The sequence below is a fragment of the Lissotriton helveticus genome, chromosome 7 (assembly GCF_964261635.1).
Source record: "Lissotriton helveticus chromosome 7, aLisHel1.1, whole genome shotgun sequence".
Taxonomy (NCBI): domain Eukaryota; kingdom Metazoa; phylum Chordata; class Amphibia; order Caudata; family Salamandridae; genus Lissotriton; species Lissotriton helveticus.
Genome location: NC_136068.1, coordinates 1,920,239,536 through 1,920,265,903, shown reverse-complemented (window position 1 = coordinate 1,920,265,903; position 26,368 = coordinate 1,920,239,536). Strand labels below are relative to the sequence as shown.

Sequence of the window (26,368 nt, the reverse complement as noted above, 5' to 3'; positions counted from 1 at the left end):
GTTCACTATGAATGTGTTGGAAGGGCGCCCCAATGCCCCTGGGTGCGTGATAGTTCTGGAAGAAGTAGGTGGTGGACTTCTAGCTGATCACATGAATGTGTTGAAAGGGCGCCCGATGTTCCTGGGTGCGTGATGGTTCTGGACGGATTAGGTGGTGGACTTCTAGCTGATCACTGTGAATGTTTTGGAAGGGCATCAGATGTCCCTAGGTGCGTGATGGTTCTGGAAGGAGTAGGTGGTGGACTTCTAGCTGATCACTATGAATGTGTTGGAAGGGCACTCCGATGTCCCTGGGTGCGTGATGGTTCTGGACGGAGTAGGTGGTGGACTTCTAGCTGATCAGTGTGAATGTGTTGGAAGGGCGCCGCGATGTCCCTGGGTGTGTGATGGTTCTGGAAGGAGTACGTGGTGGACTTCTAGCTGATCACTATGAATGTGTTGGAAGAGCGCCCGATGTCCCTGGCTGCGTGATGGTTCTGGAAGGAGTAGGTGGTGGACTTCTAGCTGATCACTGTGAATGTTTCGGAAGGGCGCCCGATGTCTCTGGGTGCGTGATGGTTCTGGAAGGAGTACAACGTGGACTTCCAGCTGATCAATGTGAATGTGTTGGAAGGGTGCCCAGATGTCCCTGGGTGCGAGATGGATCTGGAAGGAGTAGGTGGTAGACTTCTACTGATCACTGTGAATGTGTTGGAAAAGCGGCCAGATGTCCCTGGGTGTGTGATGTTTCTGGACGGAGTAGGTAGTGGACTTCTAGATGTTCACTATGAATGTGTTGGAAGGGCACCCCAATGCCCCTGGGTGCGTGATAGTTCTGGAAGAAGTAGGTGGTGGACTTCTAGCTGATCACATGAATGTGTTGAAAGGGCGCCCCGATGTTCCTGGGTGCGTGATGGTTCTGGAAGGAGTACAACGTGGACTTCCAGCTGATCAATGTGAATGTGTTGGAAGGGTGCCCAGATGTCCCTGGGTGCGAGATGGATCTGGAAGGAGTAGGTGGTAGACTTCTAGCTGATCACTGTGAATGTGTTGGAAAGGCGGCCAGATATCCCTGGGTGTGTGATGTTTCTGGACGGAGTAGGTGGTGGACTTCTAGCTGATCACTATGAATGTGTTGGCAGGGCGCCCCGATGTCCCTGGGTGCGAGATGGTTCTGGAAGGAGTAGGTGGTGGACAATGAATGTGTTGGAAAGGCGGCCAGATGTCCCTGGGTGTGTGATGTTTCTGGACGGAGTAGGTGGTGGACTTCTAGCTGATCACTATGAATGTGTTGGAAGGGCGCCCCGATGTCCCTGGGTGCGAGATGGTTCTGGAAGGAGTAGGTGGTGGACTTCTAGCTGATCACTATGAATGTGTTGGAAAGGCGGCCAGATGTCCCTGGGTGTGTGATGGTGCTGGACTGAGTAGGTAATGGACTTCTAGCTCTTCACTATGAATGTGTTGGAAGGGCGCCCCAATGCCCCTGGGTGCGTGATAGTTCTGGAAGGACTAGGTGGTGGACTTCTAGCTGATCACATGAATGTGTTGGAAGGGCGCCCCGATGTTCCTGGGTGCATGATGGTTCTGGAAGGAGTAGGTGGTGGACTTCCAGCTGATCACTGTGAATGTTTTGGAAGGGCATCAGATGTCCCTGGGTGCGTGATGGTTCTGGAAGCAGTAGGTGGTGGACTTCTAGCTGATCACTATGAATGTGTTGGAACGGCGCCCGATGTCCCTTGGTGCGTGATGGTTCTGGAAGTAGTACGTGGTGGACTTCCAGCTGATCACTGTGAATGTGTTGGAAGGGTGCCCAGATGTCCCTGGGTGCGTGATGGTTCTGGAAGTAGTAGGTGGTGGACTTCTAGCTGATCACTGTGAATGTGTTGGAAAGGCGGCCAGATGTACCTGGGTGTGTGATGGTTCTGGACGGAGTAGGTGGTGGACTTCTAGCTGATCACTATGAATGTGTTGGAAGGGCACCCCGATGTCCCTGGGTGCATGATGGTTCTGGAAGGAGTAGGTGGTGGACTTCTAGCTGATCACTATGAATGTATTGGAAGGGCGTCCCATTGTCCCTGGGTGCGTGATGGTTCTGGAAGGAGTAGGTGGTGGACTTCTAGCTGATCACAGTGAATGTGTTGAAAGGGCGCTCCAATGTCCCTGGGTGTGGGATGGTTCTGGAAGGAGTAGGTGGTGGACTTCTAGCTGATCACAGTGAATGTGTTGGAAGGATGCCCAGATGTCCCTGGGTGCGAGATGGATCTGGAAGGAGTAGGCGGTGGACTTCTAGCTGATCACTATGAATGTGTTGGGAAGGCGTCCACAGGGTGTGTGATGTTTCTGGACGAAGTAGGTGGTGGACTTCTAGCTGATCACTATGAATGTGTTGGAAGGGCGCTCCAATGTCCCTGGGTGCGAGATGGTTCTGGAAGGAGTAGGTGGTGGACTTCTAGCTGATCACTATGAATGTGTTGGAAAGGCGGCCAGTTGTCCCTGGGTGTGTGATGGTTCTGGATGGAGTAGGTAGTGGACTTCTAGCTGTTCACTATGAATGTGTTGGAAGGGCGCCCCAATGCCCCTGGGTGCGTGATAGTTCTGGAAGAAGTAGGTGGTGGACTTCTAGCTGATCACTATGAATGTGTTGGAAGGGCACTCCGATGTCCCTGGGTGCGTGATGGTTCTGGACGGAGTAGGTGGTGGACTTCTAGCTGATCACTATGAATGTGTTGGAAGGGCACTCCGATGTCCCTGGGTGCGTGATGGTTCTGGACGGAGTAGGTGGTGGACTTCTAGCTGATCAGTGTGAATGTGTTGGAAGGGGGCCGCGATGTCTCTGGGTGCGTGATGGTTCTGGAAGGAGTACAACGTGGATTTCCTGCTGATCAATGTGAATGTGTTGGAAGGGTGCCCAGATGTCCCTGGGTGCGAGATGGATCTGGAAGGAGTAGGTGGTAGACTTCTAGCTGATCACTGTGAATGTGCTGGAAAGGCGGCCAGATGTCCCTGGGTGTGTGATGTTTCTGGATGGAGTAGGTAGTGGACTTCTAGCTGTTCACTATGAATGTGTTGGAAGGGCGCCCCAATGCCCCTGGGTGCGTGATAGTTCTGGAAGAAGTAGGTGGTGGACTTCTAGCTGATCACATGAATGTGTTGAAAGGGCGCCCGATGTTCCTGGGTGCGTGATGGTTCTGGACGGAGTAGGTGGTGGACTTCTAGCTGATCACTGTGAATGTTTTGGAAGGGCATCAGATGTCCCTGGGTGCGTGATGGTTCTGGAAGGAGTAGGTGGTGGACTTCTAGCTGATCACTATGAATGTGTTGGAAGGGCACTCCGATGTCCCTGGGTGCGTGATGGTTCTGGACGGAGTAGGTGGTGGACTTCTAGCTGATCAGTGTGAATGTGTTGGAAGGGCGCCGCGATGTCCCTGGGTGTGTGATGGTTCTGGAAGGAGTACGTGGTGGACTTCTAGCTGATCACTATGAATGTGTTGGAAGAGCGCCCCGATGTCCCTGGGTGCGTGATGGTTCTGGAAGGAGTAGGTGGTGGACTTCTAGCTGATCACTGTGAATGTTTCGGAAGGGCGCCCGATGTTCCTGGGTGCGTGATGGTTCTGGAAGGAGTACAACGTGGACTTCCAGCTGATCAATGTGAATGTGTTGGAAGGGTGCCCAGATGTCCCTGGGTGCGAGATGGATCTGGAAGGAGTAGGTGGTAGACTTCTAGCTGATCACTGTGAATGTGTTGGAAAGGCGGCCAGATGTCCCTGGGTGTGTGATGTTTCTGGACGGAGTAGGTGGTGGACTTCTAGCTGATCACTATGAATGTGTTGGCAGGGCGCCCCGATGTCCCTGGGTGCGAGATGGTTCTGGAAGGAGTAGGTGGTGGACTTCTAGCTGATCACAATGAATGTGTTGGAAAGGCGGCCAGATGTCCCTGGGTGTCATGCCTGTCGTATGCGAGGGGAATAATGCTATGCGCAATAGGTGAGCAGTGTCCGTATTACAGCTGACACGGTGGTTGGCAATGGTTGGCAATTGAAGTTACATGGGTTGGTGCACATGCGCAGAATGCACGCATGCGCAACAGTCCGATAAACAGAATATAACCCGTCCCGTATAATCCGGAAGTGCTTCGCGTTAGCTAGGCTGTTCCAGTTTTCGTTCCGGGTCACGGGTTTGGTGTTGGCGTCCGAGGAGTTAGCGTGCCGGCTTGGTGTCTCGGTGATTCCTGTGTGCGGGCGGTTAGTACTTGTTCAAAATCCCTAGCGATTCGAAACGGCTTGTTTCGGGATCGTGTATCATATAGTTTATTTACGCTTCCTGATTTATTGTCTATTTTGGACTGGTCTGCCACAGTAGAGAACTATACTGTGGCGGTTTATGATTTTCTTTGAGAGTGGACATTGATTTCTTTGCTGAGTCCGGAGTTTTGCTTGATAAACTTATGGTTCAAGGTATAGCAGATTTCAATAGAGAATTGTGGTGAGTGGTAGGACAGTATCAGTCTTTTTCTTTATGTATGAATCATAGAGCATTGCCTCATTCGATTATTTTACATTTAGACGCTTGGTGTGCTGAAACATTCAGGACAGTCACATGAGGTTCTCCTGGATAATTCTGGCTATTTGGTTCGAGTGGTTTCCCACAATATAGAAGGTACCCTTAGTTATATTTCCATACCAACATAGACCCACACATACCAAAAACAAGGGGGGGTTGGTTTTCACGTTTCCCCATTTTGTCTTCCTATATAGATCCAGGTGTTGCAGACAAATTCTTTCTACACAGACCACAGAAGACAGAGGAAGCTTGTTTCTTTTCCCTTCCTACCCTTGTTTTGTTCCCCTGTGTTCCCCTTAGTTACAACTTGGGATTCAGTGTATACTCCTGTGTTCCGAGGGGTGACAGGGGGAATCAGGGTGTTTAGCGGCGAGAATCCATGACACTTCCCAGACAAAGGTGCGTGCATTACACTGGGTGTGTGATGTTTCTGGACGGAGTAGGTGGTGGACTTCTAGCTGATCACTATGAATGTGTTGGAAGGGCGCCCCGATATCCCTGGGTGTGTGATGGTTCTGGACGGAGTAGGTAATGGACTTCTAGCTCTTCACTATGAATGTGTTGGAAGGGCGCCCCAATGCCCATGGGTGCGTGATAGTTCTGGACGGAGTAGGTGGTGGACTTCTAGCTGATCACTGTGAATGTTTTGGAAGGGCATCAGATGTCCCTGGGTGCGTGATGGTTCTGGAAGGAGTAGGTGGTGGACTTCTAGCTGATCACTATGAATGTTTTGGAAGGGCACTCCGATGTCCCTGGGTGCGTGATGGTTCTGGACGGAGTAGGTGGTGGACTTCTAGCTGATCACTATGAATGTGTTGGCAGGGCGCCCCGATGTCCCTGGGTGCGAGATGGTTCTGGAAGGAGTAGGTGGTGGACTTCTAGCTGATCACAATGAATGTGTTGGAAAGGCGGCCAGATGTCCCTGGGTGCGTGATGTTTCTGGACGGAGTAGGTGGTGGACTTCTAGCTGATCACTATGAATGTGTTGGAAGGGCGCCCCGATGTCCCTGGGTGCGAGATGGTTCTGGAAGGAGTAGGTGGTGGACTTCTAGCTGATCACTATGAATGTGTTGGAAAGGCGGCCAGATGTCCCTGGGTGTGTGATGGTTCTGGACGGAGTAGGTAATGGACTTCTAGCTCTTCACTATGAATGTGTTGGAAGGACTAGGTGGTGGACTTGTAGCTGATCACATGAATGTGTTGGAAGGGCGCCCCGATGTTCCTGGGTGCGTGATGGTTCTGGAAGGAGTAGGTGGTGGACTTCCAGCTGATCACTGTGAATGTTTTGGAAGGGCATCAGATGTCCCTGGGTGCGTGATGGTTCTGGAAGCAGTAGGTGGTGGACTTCTAGCTGATCACTATGAATGTGTTGGAAGGGCGCCCGATGTCCCTGGGTGCGTGATGGTTCTGGAAGTAGTACGTGGTGGACTTCCAGCTGATCACTGTGAATGTGTTGGAAGGGTGCCCAGATGTCCCTGGGTGCGTGATGGTTCTGGATGTAGTAGGTAATGGACTTCTAGCTGATCACTGTGATTGTGTTGGAAAGGCGGCCAGATGTACCTGGGTGTGTGATGGTTCTGGACGGAGTAGGTGGTGGACTTCTAGCTGATCACTATGAATGTGTTGGAAGGGCACCCCGATGTCCCTGGGTGCATGATGGTTCTGGAAGGAGTAGGTGGTGGACTTCTAGCTGATCACTATGAATGTATTGGAAGGGCGTCCCATTGTCCCTGGGTGCGTGAGGGTTCTGGAAGGAGTAGGTGGTGGACTTCTAGCTGATAACAGTGAATGTGTTGGAAGGGCACTCCAATGTCCCTGGGTGTGGGATGGTTCTGGAAGGAGTAGGTGGTGGACTTCTAGCTGATCACAGTGAATGTGTTGGAAGGATGCCCAGATGTCCCTGGGTGCGAGATGGATCTGAAAGGAGTAGGCGGTGGACTTCTAGCTGATCACTATGAATGTGTTGGGAAGGCGTCCACAGGGTGTGTGATGTTTCTGGACGAAGTAGGTTGTGGACTTCTAGCTGATCACTATCAATGTGTTGGAAGGGCGCCCCGATGTCCCTGGGTGCGAGATGGTTCTGGTAGGAGTAGGTGGGGGACTTCTAGCTGATCACTATGAATGTGTTGGAAAGGCGGCCAGTTGTCCCTGGGTGTGTGATGGTTCTGGACGGAGTAGGTTGTGGACTTCTAGCTGTTCACTATGAATGTGTTGGAAGGGCGCCCCAATGCCCCTGGGTGCGTGATAGTTCTGGAAGAAGTAGGTGGTGGACTTCTAGCTGATCACATGAATGTGTTGAAAGGGCGCCCGATGTTCCTGGGTGCGTGATGGTTCTGGACGGATTAGGTGGTGGACTTCTAGCTGATCACTGTGAATGTTTTGGAAGGGCATCAGATGTCCCTAGGTGCGTGATGGTTCTGGAAGGAGTAGGTGGTGGACTTCTAGCTGATCACTATGAATGTGTTGGAAGGGCACTCCGATGTCCCTGGGTGCGTGATGGTTCTGGACGGAGTAGGTGGTGGACTTCTAGCTGATCAGTGTGAATGTGTTGGAAGGGCGCCGCGATGTCCCTGGGTGTGTGATGGTTCTGGAAGGAGTACGTGGTGGACTTCTAGCTGATCACTATGAATGTGTTGGAAGAGCGCCCGATGTCCCTGGCTGCGTGATGGTTCTGGAAGGAGTAGGTGGTGGACTTCTAGCTGATCACTGTGAATGTTTCGGAAGGGCGCCCGATGTCTCTGGGTGCGTGATGGTTCTGGAAGGAGTACAACGTGGACTTCCAGCTGATCAATGTGAATGTGTTGGAAGGGTGCCCAGATGTCCCTGGGTGCGAGATGGATCTGGAAGGAGTAGGTGGTAGACTTCTACTGATCACTGTGAATGTGTTGGAAAAGCGGCCAGATGTCCCTGGGTGTGTGATGTTTCTGGACGGAGTAGGTAGTGGACTTCTAGATGTTCACTATGAATGTGTTGGAAGGGCACCCCAATGCCCCTGGGTGCGTGATAGTTCTGGAAGAAGTAGGTGGTGGACTTCTAGCTGATCACATGAATGTGTTGAAAGGGCGCCCCGATGTTCCTGGGTGCGTGATGGTTCTGGAAGGAGTACAACGTGGACTTCCAGCTGATCAATGTGAATGTGTTGGAAGGGTGCCCAGATGTCCCTGGGTGCGAGATGGATCTGGAAGGAGTAGGTGGTAGACTTCTAGCTGATCACTGTGAATGTGTTGGAAAGGCGGCCAGATATCCCTGGGTGTGTGATGTTTCTGGACGGAGTAGGTGGTGGACTTCTAGCTGATCACTATGAATGTGTTGGCAGGGCGCCCCGATGTCCCTGGGTGCGAGATGGTTCTGGAAGGAGTAGGTGGTGGACAATGAATGTGTTGGAAAGGCGGCCAGATGTCCCTGGGTGTGTGATGTTTCTGGACGGAGTAGGTGGTGGACTTCTAGCTGATCACTATGAATGTGTTGGAAGGGCGCCCCGATGTCCCTGGGTGCGAGATGGTTCTGGAAGGAGTAGGTGGTGGACTTCTAGCTGATCACTATGAATGTGTTGGAAAGGCGGCCAGATGTCCCTGGGTGTGTGATGGTGCTGGACTGAGTAGGTAATGGACTTCTAGCTCTTCACTATGAATGTGTTGGAAGGGCGCCCCAATGCCCCTGGGTGCGTGATAGTTCTGGAAGGACTAGGTGGTGGACTTCTAGCTGATCACATGAATGTGTTGGAAGGGCGCCCCGATGTTCCTGGGTGCATGATGGTTCTGGAAGGAGTAGGTGGTGGACTTCCAGCTGATCACTGTGAATGTTTTGGAAGGGCATCAGATGTCCCTGGGTGCGTGATGGTTCTGGAAGCAGTAGGTGGTGGACTTCTAGCTGATCACTATGAATGTGTTGGAACGGCGCCCGATGTCCCTTGGTGCGTGATGGTTCTGGAAGTAGTACGTGGTGGACTTCCAGCTGATCACTGTGAATGTGTTGGAAGGGTGCCCAGATGTCCCTGGGTGCGTGATGGTTCTGGAAGTAGTAGGTGGTGGACTTCTAGCTGATCACTGTGAATGTGTTGGAAAGGCGGCCAGATGTACCTGGGTGTGTGATGGTTCTGGACGGAGTAGGTGGTGGACTTCTAGCTGATCACTATGAATGTGTTGGAAGGGCACCCCGATGTCCCTGGGTGCATGATGGTTCTGGAAGGAGTAGGTGGTGGACTTCTAGCTGATCACTATGAATGTATTGGAAGGGCGTCCCATTGTCCCTGGGTGCGTGATGGTTCTGGAAGGAGTAGGTGGTGGACTTCTAGCTGATCACAGTGAATGTGTTGAAAGGGCGCTCCAATGTCCCTGGGTGTGGGATGGTTCTGGAAGGAGTAGGTGGTGGACTTCTAGCTGATCACAGTGAATGTGTTGGAAGGATGCCCAGATGTCCCTGGGTGCGAGATGGATCTGGAAGGAGTAGGCGGTGGACTTCTAGCTGATCACTATGAATGTGTTGGGAAGGCGTCCACAGGGTGTGTGATGTTTCTGGACGAAGTAGGTGGTGGACTTCTAGCTGATCACTATGAATGTGTTGGAAGGGCGCTCCAATGTCCCTGGGTGCGAGATGGTTCTGGAAGGAGTAGGTGGTGGACTTCTAGCTGATCACTATGAATGTGTTGGAAAGGCGGCCAGTTGTCCCTGGGTGTGTGATCGTTCTGGATGGAGTAGGTAGTGGACTTCTAGCTGTTCACTATGAATGTGTTGGAAGGGCGCCCCAATGCCCCTGGGTGCGTGATAGTTCTGGAAGAAGTAGGTGGTGGACTTCTAGCTGATCACTATGAATGTGTTGGAAGGGCACTCCGATGTCCCTGGGTGCGTGATGGTTCTGGACGGAGTAGGTGGTGGACTTCTAGCTGATCACTATGAATGTGTTGGAAGGGCACTCCGATGTCCCTGGGTGCGTGATGGTTCTGGACGGAGTAGGTGGTGGACTTCTAGCTGATCAGTGTGAATGTGTTGGAAGGGGGCCGCGATGTCTCTGGGTGCGTGATGGTTCTGGAAGGAGTACAACGTGGATTTCCTGCTGATCAATGTGAATGTGTTGGAAGGGTGCCCAGATGTCCCTGGGTGCGAGATGGATCTGGAAGGAGTAGGTGGTAGACTTCTAGCTGATCACTGTGAATGTGCTGGAAAGGCGGCCAGATGTCCCTGGGTGTGTGATGTTTCTGGATGGAGTAGGTAGTGGACTTCTAGCTGTTCACTATGAATGTGTTGGAAGGGCGCCCCAATGCCCCTGGGTGCGTGATAGTTCTGGAAGAAGTAGGTGGTGGACTTCTAGCTGATCACATGAATGTGTTGAAAGGGCGCCCGATGTTCCTGGGTGCGTGATGGTTCTGGACGGAGTAGGTGGTGGACTTCTAGCTGATCACTGTGAATGTTTTGGAAGGGCATCAGATGTCCCTGGGTGCGTGATGGTTCTGGAAGGAGTAGGTGGTGGACTTCTAGCTGATCACTATGAATGTGTTGGAAGGGCACTCCGATGTCCCTGGGTGCGTGATGGTTCTGGACGGAGTAGGTGGTGGACTTCTAGCTGATCAGTGTGAATGTGTTGGAAGGGCGCCGCGATGTCCCTGGGTGTGTGATGGTTCTGGAAGGAGTACGTGGTGGACTTCTAGCTGATCACTATGAATGTGTTGGAAGAGCGCCCCGATGTCCCTGGGTGCGTGATGGTTCTGGAAGGAGTAGGTGGTGGACTTCTAGCTGATCACTGTGAATGTTTCGGAAGGGCGCCCGATGTTCCTGGGTGCGTGATGGTTCTGGAAGGAGTACAACGTGGACTTCCAGCTGATCAATGTGAATGTGTTGGAAGGGTGCCCAGATGTCCCTGGGTGCGAGATGGATCTGGAAGGAGTAGGTGGTAGACTTCTAGCTGATCACTGTGAATGTGTTGGAAAGGCGGCCAGATGTCCCTGGGTGTGTGATGTTTCTGGACGGAGTAGGTGGTGGACTTCTAGCTGATCACTATGAATGTGTTGGCAGGGCGCCCCGATGTCCCTGGGTGCGAGATGGTTCTGGAAGGAGTAGGTGGTGGACTTCTAGCTGATCACAATGAATGTGTTGGAAAGGCGGCCAGATGTCCCTGGGTGTCATGCCTGTCGTATGCGAGGGGAATAATGCTATGCGCAATAGGTGAGCAGTGTCCGTATTACAGCTGACACGGTGGTTGGCAATGGTTGGCAATTGAAGTTACATGGGTTGGTGCACATGCGCAGAATGCACGCATGCGCAACAGTCCGATAAACAGAATATAACCCGTCCCGTATAATCCGGAAGTGCTTCGCGTTAGCTAGGCTGTTCCAGTTTTCGTTCCGGGTCACGGGTTTGGTGTTGGCGTCCGAGGAGTTAGCGTGCCGGCTTGGTGTCTCGGTGATTCCTGTGTGCGGGCGGTTAGTACTTGTTCAAAATCCCTAGCGATTCGAAACGGCTTGTTTCGGGATCGTGTATCATATAGTTTATTTACGCTTCCTGATTTATTGTCTATTTTGGACTGGTCTGCCACAGTAGAGAACTATACTGTGGCGGTTTATGATTTTCTTTGAGAGTGGACATTGATTTCTTTGCTGAGTCCGGAGTTTTGCTTGATAAACTTATGGTTCAAGGTATAGCAGATTTCAATAGAGAATTGTGGTGAGTGGTAGGACAGTATCAGTCTTTTTCTTTATGTATGAATCATAGAGCATTGCCTCATTCGATTATTTTACATTTAGACGCTTGGTGTGCTGAAACATTCAGGACAGTCACATGAGGTTCTCCTGGATAATTCTGGCTATTTGGTTCGAGTGGTTTCCCACAATATAGAAGGTACCCTTAGTTATATTTCCATACCAACATAGACCCACACATACCAAAAACAAGGGGGGGTTGGTTTTCACGTTTCCCCATTTTGTCTTCCTATATAGATCCAGGTGTTGCAGACAAATTCTTTCTACACAGACCACAGAAGACAGAGGAAGCTTGTTTCTTTTCCCTTCCTACCCTTGTTTTGTTCCCCTGTGTTCCCCTTAGTTACAACTTGGGATTCAGTGTATACTCCTGTGTTCCGAGGGGTGACAGGGGGAATCAGGGTGTTTAGCGGCGAGAATCCATGACACTTCCCAGACAAAGGTGCGTGCATTACACTGGGTGTGTGATGTTTCTGGACGGAGTAGGTGGTGGACTTCTAGCTGATCACTATGAATGTGTTGGAAGGGCGCCCCGATATCCCTGGGTGTGTGATGGTTCTGGACGGAGTAGGTAATGGACTTCTAGCTCTTCACTATGAATGTGTTGGAAGGGCGCCCCAATGCCCATGGGTGCGTGATAGTTCTGGACGGAGTAGGTGGTGGACTTCTAGCTGATCACTATGAATGTGTTGGAAGGGCACTCCGATGTCCCTGGGTGCGTGATGGTTCTGGACGGAGTAGGTGGTGGACTTCTAGCTGATCACTATGAATGTGTTGGAAGGGCACTCCGATGTCCCTGGGTGCGTGATGGTTCTGGACGGAGTAGGTGGTGGACTTCTAGCTGATCAGTGTGAATGTGTTGGAAAGGGGCCGCGATGTCTCTGGGTGCGTGATGGTTCTGGAAGGAGTACAACGTGGATTTCCTGCTGATCAATGTGAATGTGTTGGAAGGGTGCCCAGATGTCCCTGGGTGCGAGATGGATCTGGAAGGAGTAGGTGGTAGACTTCTAGCTGATCACTGTGAATGTGCTGGAAAGGCGGCCAGATGTCCCTGGGTGTGTGATGTTTCTGGATGGAGTAGGTAGTGGACTTCTAGCTGTTCACTATGAATGTGTTGGAAGGGCGCCCCAATGCCCCTGGGTGCGTGATAGTTCTGGAAGAAGTAGGTGGTGGACTTCTAGCTGATCACATGAATGTGTTGAAAGGGCGCCCGATGTTCCTGGGTGCGTGATGGTTCTGGACGGAGTAGGTGGTGGACTTCTAGCTGATCACTGTGAATGTTTTGGAAGGGCATCAGATGTCCCTGGGTGCGTGATGGTTCTGGAAGGAGTAGGTGGTGGACTTCTAGCTGATCACTATGAATGTGTTGGAAGGGCACTCCGATGTCCCTGGGTGCGTGATGGTTCTGGACGGAGTAGGTGGTGGACTTCTAGCTGATCAGTGTGAATGTGTTGGAAGGGCGCCGCGATGTCCCTGGGTGTGTGATGGTTCTGGAAGGAGTACGTGGTGGACTTCTAGCTGATCACTATGAATGTGTTGGAAGAGCGCCCCGATGTCCCTGGGTGCGTGATGGTTCTGGAAGGAGTAGGTGGTGGACTTCTAGCTGATCACTGTGAATGTTTCGGAAGGGCGCCCGATGTTCCTGGGTGCGTGATGGTTCTGGAAGGAGTACAACGTGGACTTCCAGCTGATCAATGTGAATGTGTTGGAAGGGTGCCCAGATGTCCCTGGGTGCGAGATGGATCTGGAAGGAGTAGGTGGTAGACTTCTAGCTGATCACTGTGAATGTGTTGGAAAGGCGGCCAGATGTCCCTGGGTGTGTGATGTTTCTGGACGGAGTAGGTGGTGGACTTCTAGCTGATCACTATGAATGTGTTGGCAGGGCGCCCCGATGTCCCTGGGTGCGAGATGGTTCTGGAAGGAGTAGGTGGTGGACTTCTAGCTGATCACAATGAATGTGTTGGAAAGGCGGCCAGATGTCCCTGGGTGTCATGCCTGTCGTATGCGAGGGGAATAATGCTATGCGCAATAGGTGAGCAGTGTCCGTATTACAGCTGACACGGTGGTTGGCAATGGTTGGCAATTGAAGTTACATGGGTTGGTGCACATGCGCAGAATGCACGCATGCGCAACAGTCCGATAAACAGAATATAACCCGTCCCGTATAATCCGGAAGTGCTTCGCGTTAGCTAGGCTGTTCCAGTTTTCGTTCCGGGTCACGGGTTTGGTGTTGGCGTCCGAGGAGTTAGCGTGCCGGCTTGGTGTCTCGGTGATTCCTGTGTGCGGGCGGTTAGTACTTGTTCAAAATCCCTAGCGATTCGAAACGGCTTGTTTCGGGATCGTGTATCATATAGTTTATTTACGCTTCCTGATTTATTGTCTATTTTGGACTGGTCTGCCACAGTAGAGAACTATACTGTGGCGGTTTATGATTTTCTTTGAGAGTGGACATTGATTTCTTTGCTGAGTCCGGAGTTTTGCTTGATAAACTTATGGTTCAAGGTATAGCAGATTTCAATAGAGAATTGTGGTGAGTGGTAGGACAGTATCAGTCTTTTTCTTTATGTATGAATCATAGAGCATTGCCTCATTCGATTATTTTACATTTAGACGCTTGGTGTGCTGAAACATTCAGGACAGTCACATGAGGTTCTCCTGGATAATTCTGGCTATTTGGTTCGAGTGGTTTCCCACAATATAGAAGGTACCCTTAGTTATATTTCCATACCAACATAGACCCACACATACCAAAAACAAGGGGGGGTTGGTTTTCACGTTTCCCCATTTTGTCTTCCTATATAGATCCAGGTGTTGCAGACAAATTCTTTCTACACAGACCACAGAAGACAGAGGAAGCTTGTTTCTTTTCCCTTCCTACCCTTGTTTTGTTCCCCTGTGTTCCCCTTAGTTACAACTTGGGATTCAGTGTATACTCCTGTGTTCCGAGGGGTGACAGGGGGAATCAGGGTGTTTAGCGGCGAGAATCCATGACACTTCCCAGACAAAGGTGCGTGCATTACACTGGGTGTGTGATGTTTCTGGACGGAGTAGGTGGTGGACTTCTAGCTGATCACTATGAATGTGTTGGAAGGGCGCCCCGATATCCCTGGGTGTGTGATGGTTCTGGACGGAGTAGGTAATGGACTTCTAGCTCTTCACTATGAATGTGTTGGAAGGGCGCCCCAATGCCCATGGGTGCGTGATAGTTCTGGACGGAGTAGGTGGTGGACTTCTAGCTGATCACTGTGAATGTTTTGGAAGGGCATCAGATGTCCCTGGGTGCGTGATGGTTCTGGAAGGAGTAGGTGGTGGACTTCTAGCTGATCACTATGAATGTTTTGGAAGGGCACTCCGATGTCCCTGGGTGCGTGATGGTTCTGGACGGAGTAGGTGGTGGACTTCTAGCTGATCAGTGTGAATGTGTTGGAAGGGCGCCGCGATGTCCCTGGGTGTGTGATGGTTCTGGAAGGAGTACGTGGTGGACTTCTAGCTGATCACTATGAATGTGTTGGAAGAGCGCCCCGATGTCCCTGGGTGCGTGATGGTTCTGGAAGGAGTAGGTGGTGGACTTCTAGCTGATCACTGTGAATGTTTCGGAAGGGCGCCCGATGTTCCTGGGTGTGTGATGGTTCTGGAAGGAGTACAACGTGGACTTCCAGCTGATCAATGTGAATGTGTTGGAAGGGTGCCCAGATGTCCCTGGGTGCGAGATGGATCTGGAAGGAGTAGGTGGTAGACTTCTAGCTGATCACTGTGAATGTGTTGGAAAGGCGGCCAGATGTCCCTGGGTGTGTGATGTTTCTGGACGGAGTAGGTGGTGGACTTCTAGCTGATCACTATGAATGTGTTGGCAGGGCGCCCCGATGTCCCTGGGTGCGAGATGGTTCTGGAAGGAGTAGGTGGTGGACTTCTAGCTGATCACAATGAATGTGTTGGAAAGGTGGCCAGATGTCCCTGGGTGTCATGCCTGTCGTATGCGAGGGGAATAATGCTATGCGCAATAGGTGAGCAGTGTCCGTATTACAGCTGACACGGTGGTTGGCAATGGTTGGCAATTGAAGTTACATGGGTTGGTGCACATGCGCAGTATGCACGCATGCGCAAAAGTCCGAGAAACAGAATATAACCCGCCCCGTATAATCCGGAAGTGCTTCGCGTTAGCTAGGCTGTTCCAGTTTTCGTTCCGGGTCACGGGTTTGGTGTTGGCGTCCGAGGAGTTAGCGTGCCGGCTTGGTGTCTCGGTGATTCCTGTGTGCGGGCGGTTAGTACTTGTTCAAAATCCCTAGCGATTCGAAACGGCTTGTTTCGGGATCGTGTATCATATAGTTTATTTACGCTTCCTGATTTATTGTCTATTTTGGACTGGTCTGCCACAGTAGAGAACTATACTGTGGCGGTTTATGATTTTCTTTGAGAGTGGACATTGATTTCTTTGCTGAGTCCGGAGTTTTGCTTGATAAACTTATGGTTCAAGGTATAGCAGATTTCAATAGAGAATTGTGGTGAGTGGTAGGACAGTATCAGTCTTTTTCTTTATGTATGAATCATAGAGCATTGCCTCATTCGATTATTTTACATTTAGACGCTTGGTGTGCTGAAACATTCAGGACAGTCACATGAGGTTCTCCTGGATAATTCTGGCTATTTGGTTCGAGTGGTTTCCCACAATATAGAAGGTACCCTTAGTTATATTTCCATACCAACATAGACCCACACATACCAAAAACAAGGGGGGGTTGGGTTTCACGTTTCCCCATTTTGTCTTCCTATATAGATCCAGGTGTTGCAGACAAATTCTTTCTACACAGACCACAGAAGACAGAGGAAGCTTGTTTCTTTTCCCTTCCTACCCTTGTTTTGTTCCCCTGTGTTCCCCTTAGTTACAACTTGGGATTCAGTGTATACTCCTGTGTTCCGAGGGGTGACAGGGGGAATCAGGGTGTTTAGCGGCGAGAATCCAGGACACTTCCCAGACAAAGGTGCGTGCATTACACTGGGTGTGTGATGTTTCTGGACGGAGTAGGTGGTGGACTTCTAGCTGATCACTATGAATGTGTTGGAAGGGCGCCCCGATATCCCTGGGTGCGAGATGGTTCTGGAAGGAGTAGGTGGTGGACTACTAGCTGATCACTATGAATGTGTTGGAAAGGCGGCCAGATGTCCCTGGGTGTGTGATGGTTCTTGACGGAGTAGGTAATGGACTTCTAGCTCTTCACTATGAATGTGTAGGAAGGGCGCCCCAATCCCCATGGGTGCGTGATAGTTCTGGAAGGAGTAGGTGATGACTTCTAGCTGATCACATGAATGTGTTGGAAGGGCGCCCCGATGTTCCTGGGTGCGTGATGGTTCTGGAAGGAGTAGGTGGTGGACTTCCAGCTGATCACTGTGAATGTTTTGGAAGGGCATCAGCTGTCCCTGGGTGCGTGATGGTTCTGGAAGCAGTAGGTGGTGGACTTCTAGCTGATCACTATGAATGTGTTGGAAGGGCGCCTGATGTCCCTGGGTGTGTGATGGTCTTGGACGGAGTAGGTGGTGGACTTCTAGCTGATCACTATGAATGTGTTGGAAGGGCACCCCGATGTCCCTGGGTGCGTGATGGTTCTGGAAGGAGTAGGTTGTGGACTTCTAGCTGATCACTATGAATGGGATCTATGATGTTACAACGCGTTATTTTACAACGCGTTCCGTTACAACGCAGATTTTACAACGCGGGATCCATTACAACGGATGTCATTACAATGCATGGCATTACATCGCAGGTGCTATTACAACGCATGGCATTACATCGTAAATATAGGTAAGTTGACTTTTTTTTTAAAATGTTATTTAGTTTATTGTAATTACATTTTTTTAAATAATTTAATTAAAAGACATTTAAAAATTGTCATTAATTTAATTTAATAAAATAATATCTATTTAATAAATGTAAATATAATAAAAATTGTAATTAATTTAATTTAATTAAAAAATGTAATTAATGTAAAATAATTAATTTAATTTATTAAATATATTTCATTTAATTTAAAAATGGTAAATATAATTTAATTATCCCTAAAGCCAAACCCTGCCCTAAAACCTAAAAACACCCCTGTACCCCAAAACCCAAACCTTATCCTAAAACCTAAAAACACCCCTGTACCCCAAAACCCAAACCCTGCCCTGAAACCTAAAAACACCCCTGTACCCCAAAACCCAAACCCTGCCCTGAAACCTAAAAACACCCCTGTACCCCAAAACCCAAACCCTGCCCTGAAACCTAAAAACACCCCTGTATCCCAAAACCCAAACCCTACCCTGAAACCTAAAAACACCCCTGTACCCCAAAACCCAAACCCTGCCCTGAAACCTAAAAACACCCCTGTACCCCAAAACCCAAACCCTGCCCTGAAACCTAAAAACACCCCTGTATCCCAAAACCCAAACCCTACCCTGAAACCTAAAAACACCCCTGTACCCCAAAACCCAAACCCTGCCCTGAAACCTAAAAACACCCCTGTACCCCAAAACCCAAACCCTGCCCTGAAACCTAAAAACACCCCTGTACCCCAAAACCCAAACCCTGCCCTGAAACCTAAAAACACCCCTGTACCCCAAAACCCAAACCCTGCCCTGAAACCTAAAAACACCCCTGTACCCCAAAACCCAAACCCTGCCCTGAAACCTAAAAACACCCCTGTACCCCAAAACCCAAACCCTGCCTTGAAACCTAAAAACACCCCTGTACCCCAAAACCCAAACCCTGCCCTGAAACCTAAAAACACCCCTGTATCCCAAAACCCAAACCCTGCCCTGAAACCTAAAAACACCCCTGTACCCCAAAACCCAAACCCTGCCCTGAAACCTAAAAACACCCCTGTACCCCAAAACCCAAACCCTGCCCTGAAACCTAAAAACACCCCTGTACCCCAAAACCCAAACCCTGCCCTGAAACCTAAAAACACCCCTGTACCCCAAAACCCAAACCCTGCCCTGAAACCTAAAAACACCCCTGTACCCCAAAACCCAAACCCTGCCTTGAAACCTAAAAACACCCCTGTACCCCAAAACCCAAACCCTGCCCTGAAACCTAAAAACACCCCTGTATCCCAAAACCCAAACCCTACCCTGAAACCTAAAAACACCCCTGTACCCCAAAACCCAAACCCTACCCTGAAAACTAAAAACACCCCTGTACCCCAAAACCCAAACCCTGCCCTGAAACCTAAAAACACCCCTGTACCCCAAAACCCAAACCCTACCTTGAAACCTAAAAACACCCTGTACCCCCAAACACCTATACATATACTCCTATACTCATATTTATTTAAAAAATTACTTAAAATAATAAATATTAATTTATAATACTTAAAATAATAAATATTAATTTATAATATTTAAAAACATAAATAAATATTTTTATTTATTTTTATTTATAATTAATATTAATTAAATCATTTATATAATATTAAATAAAATTAAAATAAATTATATACTTACCAATACTTACGATGTAATGGTATGCGTTGTAATAGTATCTGCGATGTAATGCCATGCGTTGTAATGCCATGCGTTGTAATGGATCCTGCGTTGTAATAGCTGCGTTGTAACAGCATTACGACGTAAAAGTTGCGTTGTAAGTGATACACACCCTATGAATGTATTGGAAGGGCGCCCCATTGTCCCTGGGTGCGTGATGGTTCTGGAAGGAGTAAGTGGTGGACTTCTAGCTGATCATAGTGAATGTGTTGGAAGGGCGCCCCAATGTCCCTGGGTGTGTGATGGTTCTGGAAGGAGTAGGTGGTGGACTTCTAGCTGATCACTGTGAATGTGTTGGAAGGGCGCCCTGATGTCCCTGGGTGTGTGATGGTTCTGGAAGGAGTAGGTGGTGAACTTCTAGCTGATCACTGTGAATGTGTTGGAAGGGCGCCCCGATGTCCCTGGGTGTGTGATGGTCCTGGAAGGAGTAGGTGGTGGACTTCTAGCTGATCACTATGAATGTGTTAGAAGAGCACCCCGATGTCCCTGGGTGCCTGATGGTTCTGGAAGGAGTAGGTGGTGGACTTCTAGCTGATCACTGTGAATGTCTTGGAAGGGCGCCCGATGTCTCTGGGTGCGAGATGGTTCTGGAAGGAGTACAAGGTGGACTTCCAGCTGATCAATGTGAATGTGTTGGAAGGTTGCCCAGATGTCCCTGGGTGCGGGATGCATCTGGAAGGAGTAGGTGGTGGACTTCTAGCTGATCACTATGAATGTGTTGGAAGGGCGCCCCAATGGCCCTGGGTGCGTAATAGTTCTGGAAGGAGTAGGTGGTGGACTTCTAGCTGATCACATGAATGTGTTGGGAGGGCGCCCTGATGTTCCTGGGTGCGTGATGGTTCTGGAAGGAGTAGGTGGTGGACTTCTAGCTGATCACTATGAATGTGTTGGAAGGGCACTCCGATGTCCCTGGGTGCGTGATGGTTCTGGTCGGAGTAGGTGGTGGACTTCTAGCTGATCACTGTGAATGTTTCGGAAGGGCGCCCGATGTCTCTGGGTGCGTGATGGTTCTGGAAGGAGTACAACGTGGACTTCCAGCTGATCAATGTGAATGTGTTGGAAGGGTGCCCAGATGTCCCTGGGTGCGAGATGGATCTGGAAGGAGAAGGTGGTAGACTTCTAGCTGATCACTGTGAATGTGTTGGAAAGGCGGCCAGATGTCCCTGGGTGTGTGATGTTTCTGGACAGAGTAGGTGGTGGACTTCTAGCTGATCACTATGAATGTGTTGGCAGGGCGCCCGATGTCCCTTGGTGCGAGATGGTTGTGGAATGAGTAGGTGGTGGACTTCTAGCTGATCACAATGAATGTGTTGGAAAGGCGGCCAGATGTCCCTGGGTGTGTGATGTTTCTGGACGGAGTAGGTGGTGGACTTCTAGCTGATCACTATGAATGTGTTGGAAGGGCGCCCCGATGTCCCTGGGTGCGAGATGGTTCTGGAAGGAGTAGGTGGTGGACTTCTAGCTGATCACTATGAATGTGTTGGAAAGGCGGCCAGATGTCCCTGGGTGTGTGATGGTTCTGGACGGAGTAGGTAATGGACTTCTAGCTCTTCACTATGAATGTGTTGGAAGGGCGCCCCAATGCCCCTGGGTGCGTGATAGTTCTGGAAGGAGTAGGTGGTGGACTTCTAGCTGATCACATGAATGTGTTGGGAGGGCGCCCCGATGTTCCTGGGTGCGTGATGGTTCTGGAAGGAGTAGGTGGTGGACTTCTAGCTGATCACTATGAATGTGTTGGAAGGGCCCCCGATGTCCCTGGGTGCATGATGGTTCTGGAAGCAGTAGGTGGTGGACTTCTAGCTGATCACTATGAATGTGTTGGAAGGGCCCCCGATGTCCCTGGGTGCGTGATGGTTCTGGAAGTAGTACGTGGTGGACTTCCAGCTGATCCCTGTGAATGTGTTGGAAGGGTGCCCAGATATCCCTGGGTGCGTGATGGTTCTGGAAGTAGTAGGTGGTGGACTTCTTGCTGATCACTGTGAATGTGTTAGAAAGGCGGCCAGATGTCCCTGGGTGTGTGATGGTTCTGGACGGAGTAGGTGGTGGACTTCTAGCTGATCACTGTGAATGTTTTGGAAGGGCATCAGATTGTCCCTGGGTGCGTGATGGTTCTGGAAGCAGTAGGTGGTGAACTTCTAGCTGATCACTATGAATGTGTTGGAAGGGCCCCCGATGTCCCTGGGTGCGTGATGGTTCTGGAAGTAGTACGTGGTGGACTTCCAGCTGATCCCTGTGAATGTGTTGGAAGGGTGCCCAGATGTCCCTGGGTGCGTGATGGTTCTGGAAGTAGTAGGTGGTGGACTTCTTGCTGATCACTGTGAATGTGTTGGAAAGGCGGCCAGATGTCCCTGGGTGTGTGATGGTTCTGGACGGAGTAGGTGGTGGACTTCTAGCTGATCACTATGAATGTGTTGGAAGGGCACCCCGATGTCCCTGGGTGCGTGATGGCTCTGGAAGGAGTAGGTTGTGGACTTCTAGCTGATCACTATGAATGTATCGGAAGGGCGCCCCATTGTCCCTGGGTGCGTGATGGATCTGGAAGGAGTAGGTGGTGGACTTCTAGCTGATCATAGTGAATGTGTTGGAAGGGCGCCCCAATGTCCCTGGGTGTGTGATGGTTCTGGAAGGAGTAGGTGGTGGACTTCTAGCTGATCACTGTGAATGTGTTGGAAGGGCACCCTGATGTCCCTGGGTGTGTGATGGTTCTGGAAGGAGTAGGTGGTGGACTTCTAGCTGATCACTATGAATGTGTTGGAAGGGCGCCCCGATGTCCCTGGGTGTGTGATGGTTCTGGAAGGAGTAGGTGGTGGACTTCTAGCTGATCACTATGAATGTGTTAGAAGAGCACCCCGATGTCCCTGGGTGCGTGATGGTTCTGGAAGGAGTAGGTGGTGGACTTCTAGCTGATCACTGTGAATGTCTTGGAATGGCGCCCGATGTCTCTGGGTGCGAGATGGTTCTGGAAGGAGTACAAGGTGGACTTCCAGCTGATCAATGTGAATGTGTTGGAAGGTTGTCCAGATGTCCCTGGGTGCGAGATGCATCTGGAAGGAGTAGGTGGTGGACTTCTAGCTGATCACTATGAATGTGTTGGAAGGGCGCCCCAATGCCCCTGGGTGTGTGATGTTTCTGGACGGAGTAGGTGGTGGACTTCTAGCTGATCACTATGAATGTGTTGGAAGGGTGCCCCGATGTTCCTGGGTGCGAGATGGTTCTGGAAGGAGTAGGTGGTGGACTTCTAGCTGATCACTATGAATGTGTTGGAAAGGCGGCCAGATGTCCCTGGGTGTGTGATGGTTCTGGACGGAGTAGGTGGTGGACTTCCAGCTGATCACTATGAATATGTTGGAAGGGCGCCCCGATGTCCTTGGGTGCGTGATGGTTCTGGACGGAGTAGGTGGTGGACTTCTAGCTGAACACTGGGAATATGTTGGAAGGGCGGCCAGATGTCCCTGGGTGCGTCATGGTTCTGGAAGGAGTACGTGGTGGACTTCCAGCTGATCACTGTGAATGTGTTGGAAGGGTGCCTGATGTCCCTGGGTGCGTGATGGTTCTGGAAGGAGTACGTGGTGGACTTCCAGCTGATCACTATGAATGTGTTGGAAGGGCGCCCAGATGTCCCTGGGTGCTGATGGTTCTGGACGGAGTCGGTGGTTGACTTCTAGCTGATCACTATGAATGCGTTGGAAGGGCACCCAGATGTCCCTGGGTGCGTGATGGTTCTCGAAGGAGTAGGTGGTAGATTCCAGTGGCTCACTAGGAATTGTAATTTCTTCAGCTAGTGTGTCATTTTGGCGTCTGACCTTGGCCCAATGTTTGACTACCAGGCATGAATTTCGGATTGTGTATTGGATATTCTGTACCCACCCCAAAATTACCACTCAGGTTGATCTCTGAAAAGTGGGGTCTGTTATCTTCCAAGTAGTTTCTATCACTTGAACCCAAAACACCTGGATCGTGGCGCACTCCCAGGAAAGATGTAGAGATCCGGCTGCTTCTATCCCTCAGCATGAGGCAGGTCCTAGCTCCCATGTGTAGTGCCAATGGAGAGTAGAATACTTAGTGAATTGATCTAAAGTGGATCAAGCGCAGTCTTCTGCTGGGTCGTATTTCGCCTGTTTGAGGTCAGCGGTACGTCTCTGAGGGGGGTTCTCCAAGTCTGAGTCCCAGCCTACTCTGGCAAGACACACCATCGCGGGCAGCGTTCCTTCAAAGTTGCAATATAGGGTAATGATGAGCTTCTTAGAGTTATCTGCTAGCATGATTGACATAAATGGTTTGAACCTGCCACATTCCTGAGGAAAATCTGAGGCAATATGTCGATTTGTTAATTTAAATCTATGATACAGACAGCTGTCCAGTGGGGTCAACATAGCACGAGATTGGAAAGCGTGTGAGGGGATGAAGGTTTTATTTTCCTAAAGATCCCCTTGTTTTTTAACGCCAAGGTTTTGTAATTGCATAAGTGCAGAGGACATGGCGAATAGCGGGTGGTGCAGTAGAGGAGCAACGGGTACCTATGTTAGTTTAAGTTGTGCTTTTGGTTTGAGATTATGCCAAGTTCACAGAGCTGATTTCTGAGTGTGATGCGGCCATTTGGCCCCACAGTAGCATGCAAGTGGTCAGTCACACATTCTTCCACTGATGGTTTGGAAAAAATTGTTGGGGATGAAACCAATAATGTGCAAGGTGCACCTTTGCACTTAGGTAATACAGCTCCATATTTGGGACAGCAAAGCTTTCCTGGCAATATGGCAAGGGCATTGTTTTACAGGCGTCGCCCGGCTCATTGTCCGCCCAGGGGGATGTAATGAGCAGAGATGTCAGTGTTTTAAAGACGTTTTTGCTTGGGCAATGGGATTGTTTACAAAATAAGAGTGAAATGTGGGCAGAATGACCACTTTCTAAGCTCAATAAGGCCACCCAATGAGAGTGAATATGTCAGCCATCTGGATATTTATTATTCAAGACTTCTGATTGCCCTGCTGTGGTAAAGCTTGATAACTTCAGCAGGGTTGGGGCTTATCCAAGCACCTAAAAATGTTATAGAAGAATCACACCACTTGAGGGGGTCTGTTTTATGAGTGTTTTGCACTAGTGTGAAAATCGCTGATTTGCAAGGATTTTGGAGTGTTTAAGAAGCACTCCTGGAGCACTCCTTTACGTACTCTTAGATGACTGGGAATTATGAGAAAATTTAGATTAAGTTTAATTGGCCCAAATGCACTCTAACTGAATTAAATGAAAGTCTGCAACGTCTCAGTTTAGTAATAAGGTTTTATGAAATTTGCCCAACATGAGTTTGAATATATTGCCCTGTCTTAAATTTTATGTAAATTGTTAAAAATTTTAATCTGTAATCAACGATTTTACAATTTTTTGGTATAATATGATAGCATGCTCTTATGGTTTTAAAACAAACCGAATAAAGTACTTTGACTGACATCTCGAATGGAAATAAAATTGGAATATTCAGGAAATATTCATATACATTTAGTACTAATAGAAAGTAGTTTGCCTTCTTTGCATTTCTCTTAACAGGAAGTTGGATGTTTGGTGAGCAATGCACAAAGCCTTCCAAAGAGTATTTCTGTACTACTACTTCCCTTCCCACACTCATAAATACTTTTGTGAATCAGTCCCCTAGATGCCAGCACCAGGAATCCCGGTGACTCCTGATATCTCTGCATAGATTTCCACCAGCTAAGAGTTAAGACACCTTGTAATGGGGAATAACTGTGTGGACACAAAATAACTATTCTGAATTCTGCAGTATTCCCCAGATGCATCAAGCATCCCTTTTGCGATTCCTTATTAGCGAAAAATAAGGAATCGCTAAAGGAATAGCAAAATGGTATGCCAGAAGAAATCACTTTAAAAATAGCGATTTCTTAAAATTCCTTAATTGCGATTCGCAAATTGCGAGTCGCAATTAAGGAATACCTCCCCATTCATTCCTATGGGCCTAGAGGTTGTACTTCATGGTAATTTACGTGCCCTATTAGCGAAATCGCTATTTTTTAAACTTTAATGGATTGAATTTAGGAATCTCAATTTGAGATTCCTTAAATGCAAGTAATCGCAATTTAGCGAATTCTCAATTTGCGATTTTTGCATTTGGGATGTTGCATCCCAATGCAAAAATACCGATCACAAAGGGGCAGACTCTGAGTATCTGCCCCTTTGCGAGCAGTTTTTAGCTTCATGCATCTGGGCTATATTCTGTATTCTGAGGTGTTTGAGACTCTCATCTCCCAGCTGCTTCAAGCTGGTGGTCAAGAGAGCGGTGGTTTCCATGTGTGGCGGATGAGGAGCAAGAGGGGACCCTTGGTGTTCTGAGACCTACTTTGCAGACACTACTTATTAATGTAGACTGCGGAGCCTGGACCACGTGTTTCCTAGAAGGTGCTCACATCACAGCCAATGACCAACAAGCAAGAGTTCGCTCTGCCAATCCCAGGCCGCAGCACTGTTCCTGCACTAACAGGCACTTAATTACTAGAGGATTCTGACTCCGCTCACTACACCTCCCATAATTACGGAAAGAAGAGCCCCTAAGTACAATAGTAACAGACATGGATGCCACTCTGACATAATGGGTGGTCTGTAAATACAGGAGACAGGTGGTCACTCCATCCCCGGTTGAGCAAGCTCCTGTGGTCGACTGGTCAACACTGGGTGTCTGTCAGTTCCAGGATACTCCTGGCTTGTTTATACAGAAAGCTCAAAATACTTTTGAACAGAAGCTTGGATGTACCTAGCCATGAACTGATGTCCACACCGAGCCAATCCCAGATGCTGGCTGATATAGTTTCTTTTTTTGTTTTCCTCCAAGTTGCTATAATATTAGGTTATTTGACCATTTGGAGAAAGCAACCGCATGTGTACTGCACCCCTTACATTATTATGCATTTTAAGATAATGACTCTAGGACACAATTTGAGATGCCAGTTACTTCACTCAAGGCATAATTGGCCAAAATTCGTAATGTGTGCTGCTGGAATGAAAACTTTGGCCAACCATAGGGAAAACACAATAAAAACACTTTTCGAAATGGCCCTACCTTAGGGATATCCTGCATGTCCAGCGATTCCATGTGTCTTCCCAAGCGGTAACCACAGGTCTCCAGGAAGGTGTCGTAGTTTGTGGTGATCACCATGGCGCCTTTCTCGATGAGAATCAGGATGGACTCCAAGACGGTCGGATTAGTAACGCACTGCTCCAGGTTGTCGAAAATCCTCAGTAAACAGTCCCGGTAAAAGGTAGGCCCAGGTTCACCAGAGAGCTAGCAGGGAAAAGAACAACGGGTTAAAGTATGCCTTTGGCAATGGAGTAGAAACACACAACCTGCAATGTAATCCGTTCAGTGATCAAGCAGTGGAGATTACTTGTAACTGGGCGCAGAGAGAGCTTGAGTCCATGCAAAGAGATTACTCTGGCTGCCTTGCCAAACATGGGATCAGCCCGCCAGCCCTCGATTACAATCCAGGCATCAGCAGATTACAAAAAGTACCGGCTGGATTACTAAAGTCTAATGAGTTTTTACTCAAAAGAAATATTTAAAATAACACAAAAGTCTCAGGTTTTCCAGATCCTGTTGGGAGTGACAAGGTGGCCGGATAT

At 49.3% G+C, this 26,368-nt stretch overlaps 1 protein-coding gene across 1 annotated transcript in view; it reads right to left on the bottom strand.

The window, feature by feature from the left end:
- Positions 1 to 26,368, bottom strand: part of LOC144769972 (protein FAM118A-like) — a 489,392-nt gene that overhangs the window by 293,680 nt on the left and 169,344 nt on the right. The window contains exon 4 of the mRNA XM_078654167.1: positions 25,809 to 26,030. Coding sequence (XP_078510293.1) covers positions 25,809 to 26,030 — 222 coding nt within the window. The remainder of the gene's footprint in view (positions 1 to 25,808; positions 26,031 to 26,368) is intronic.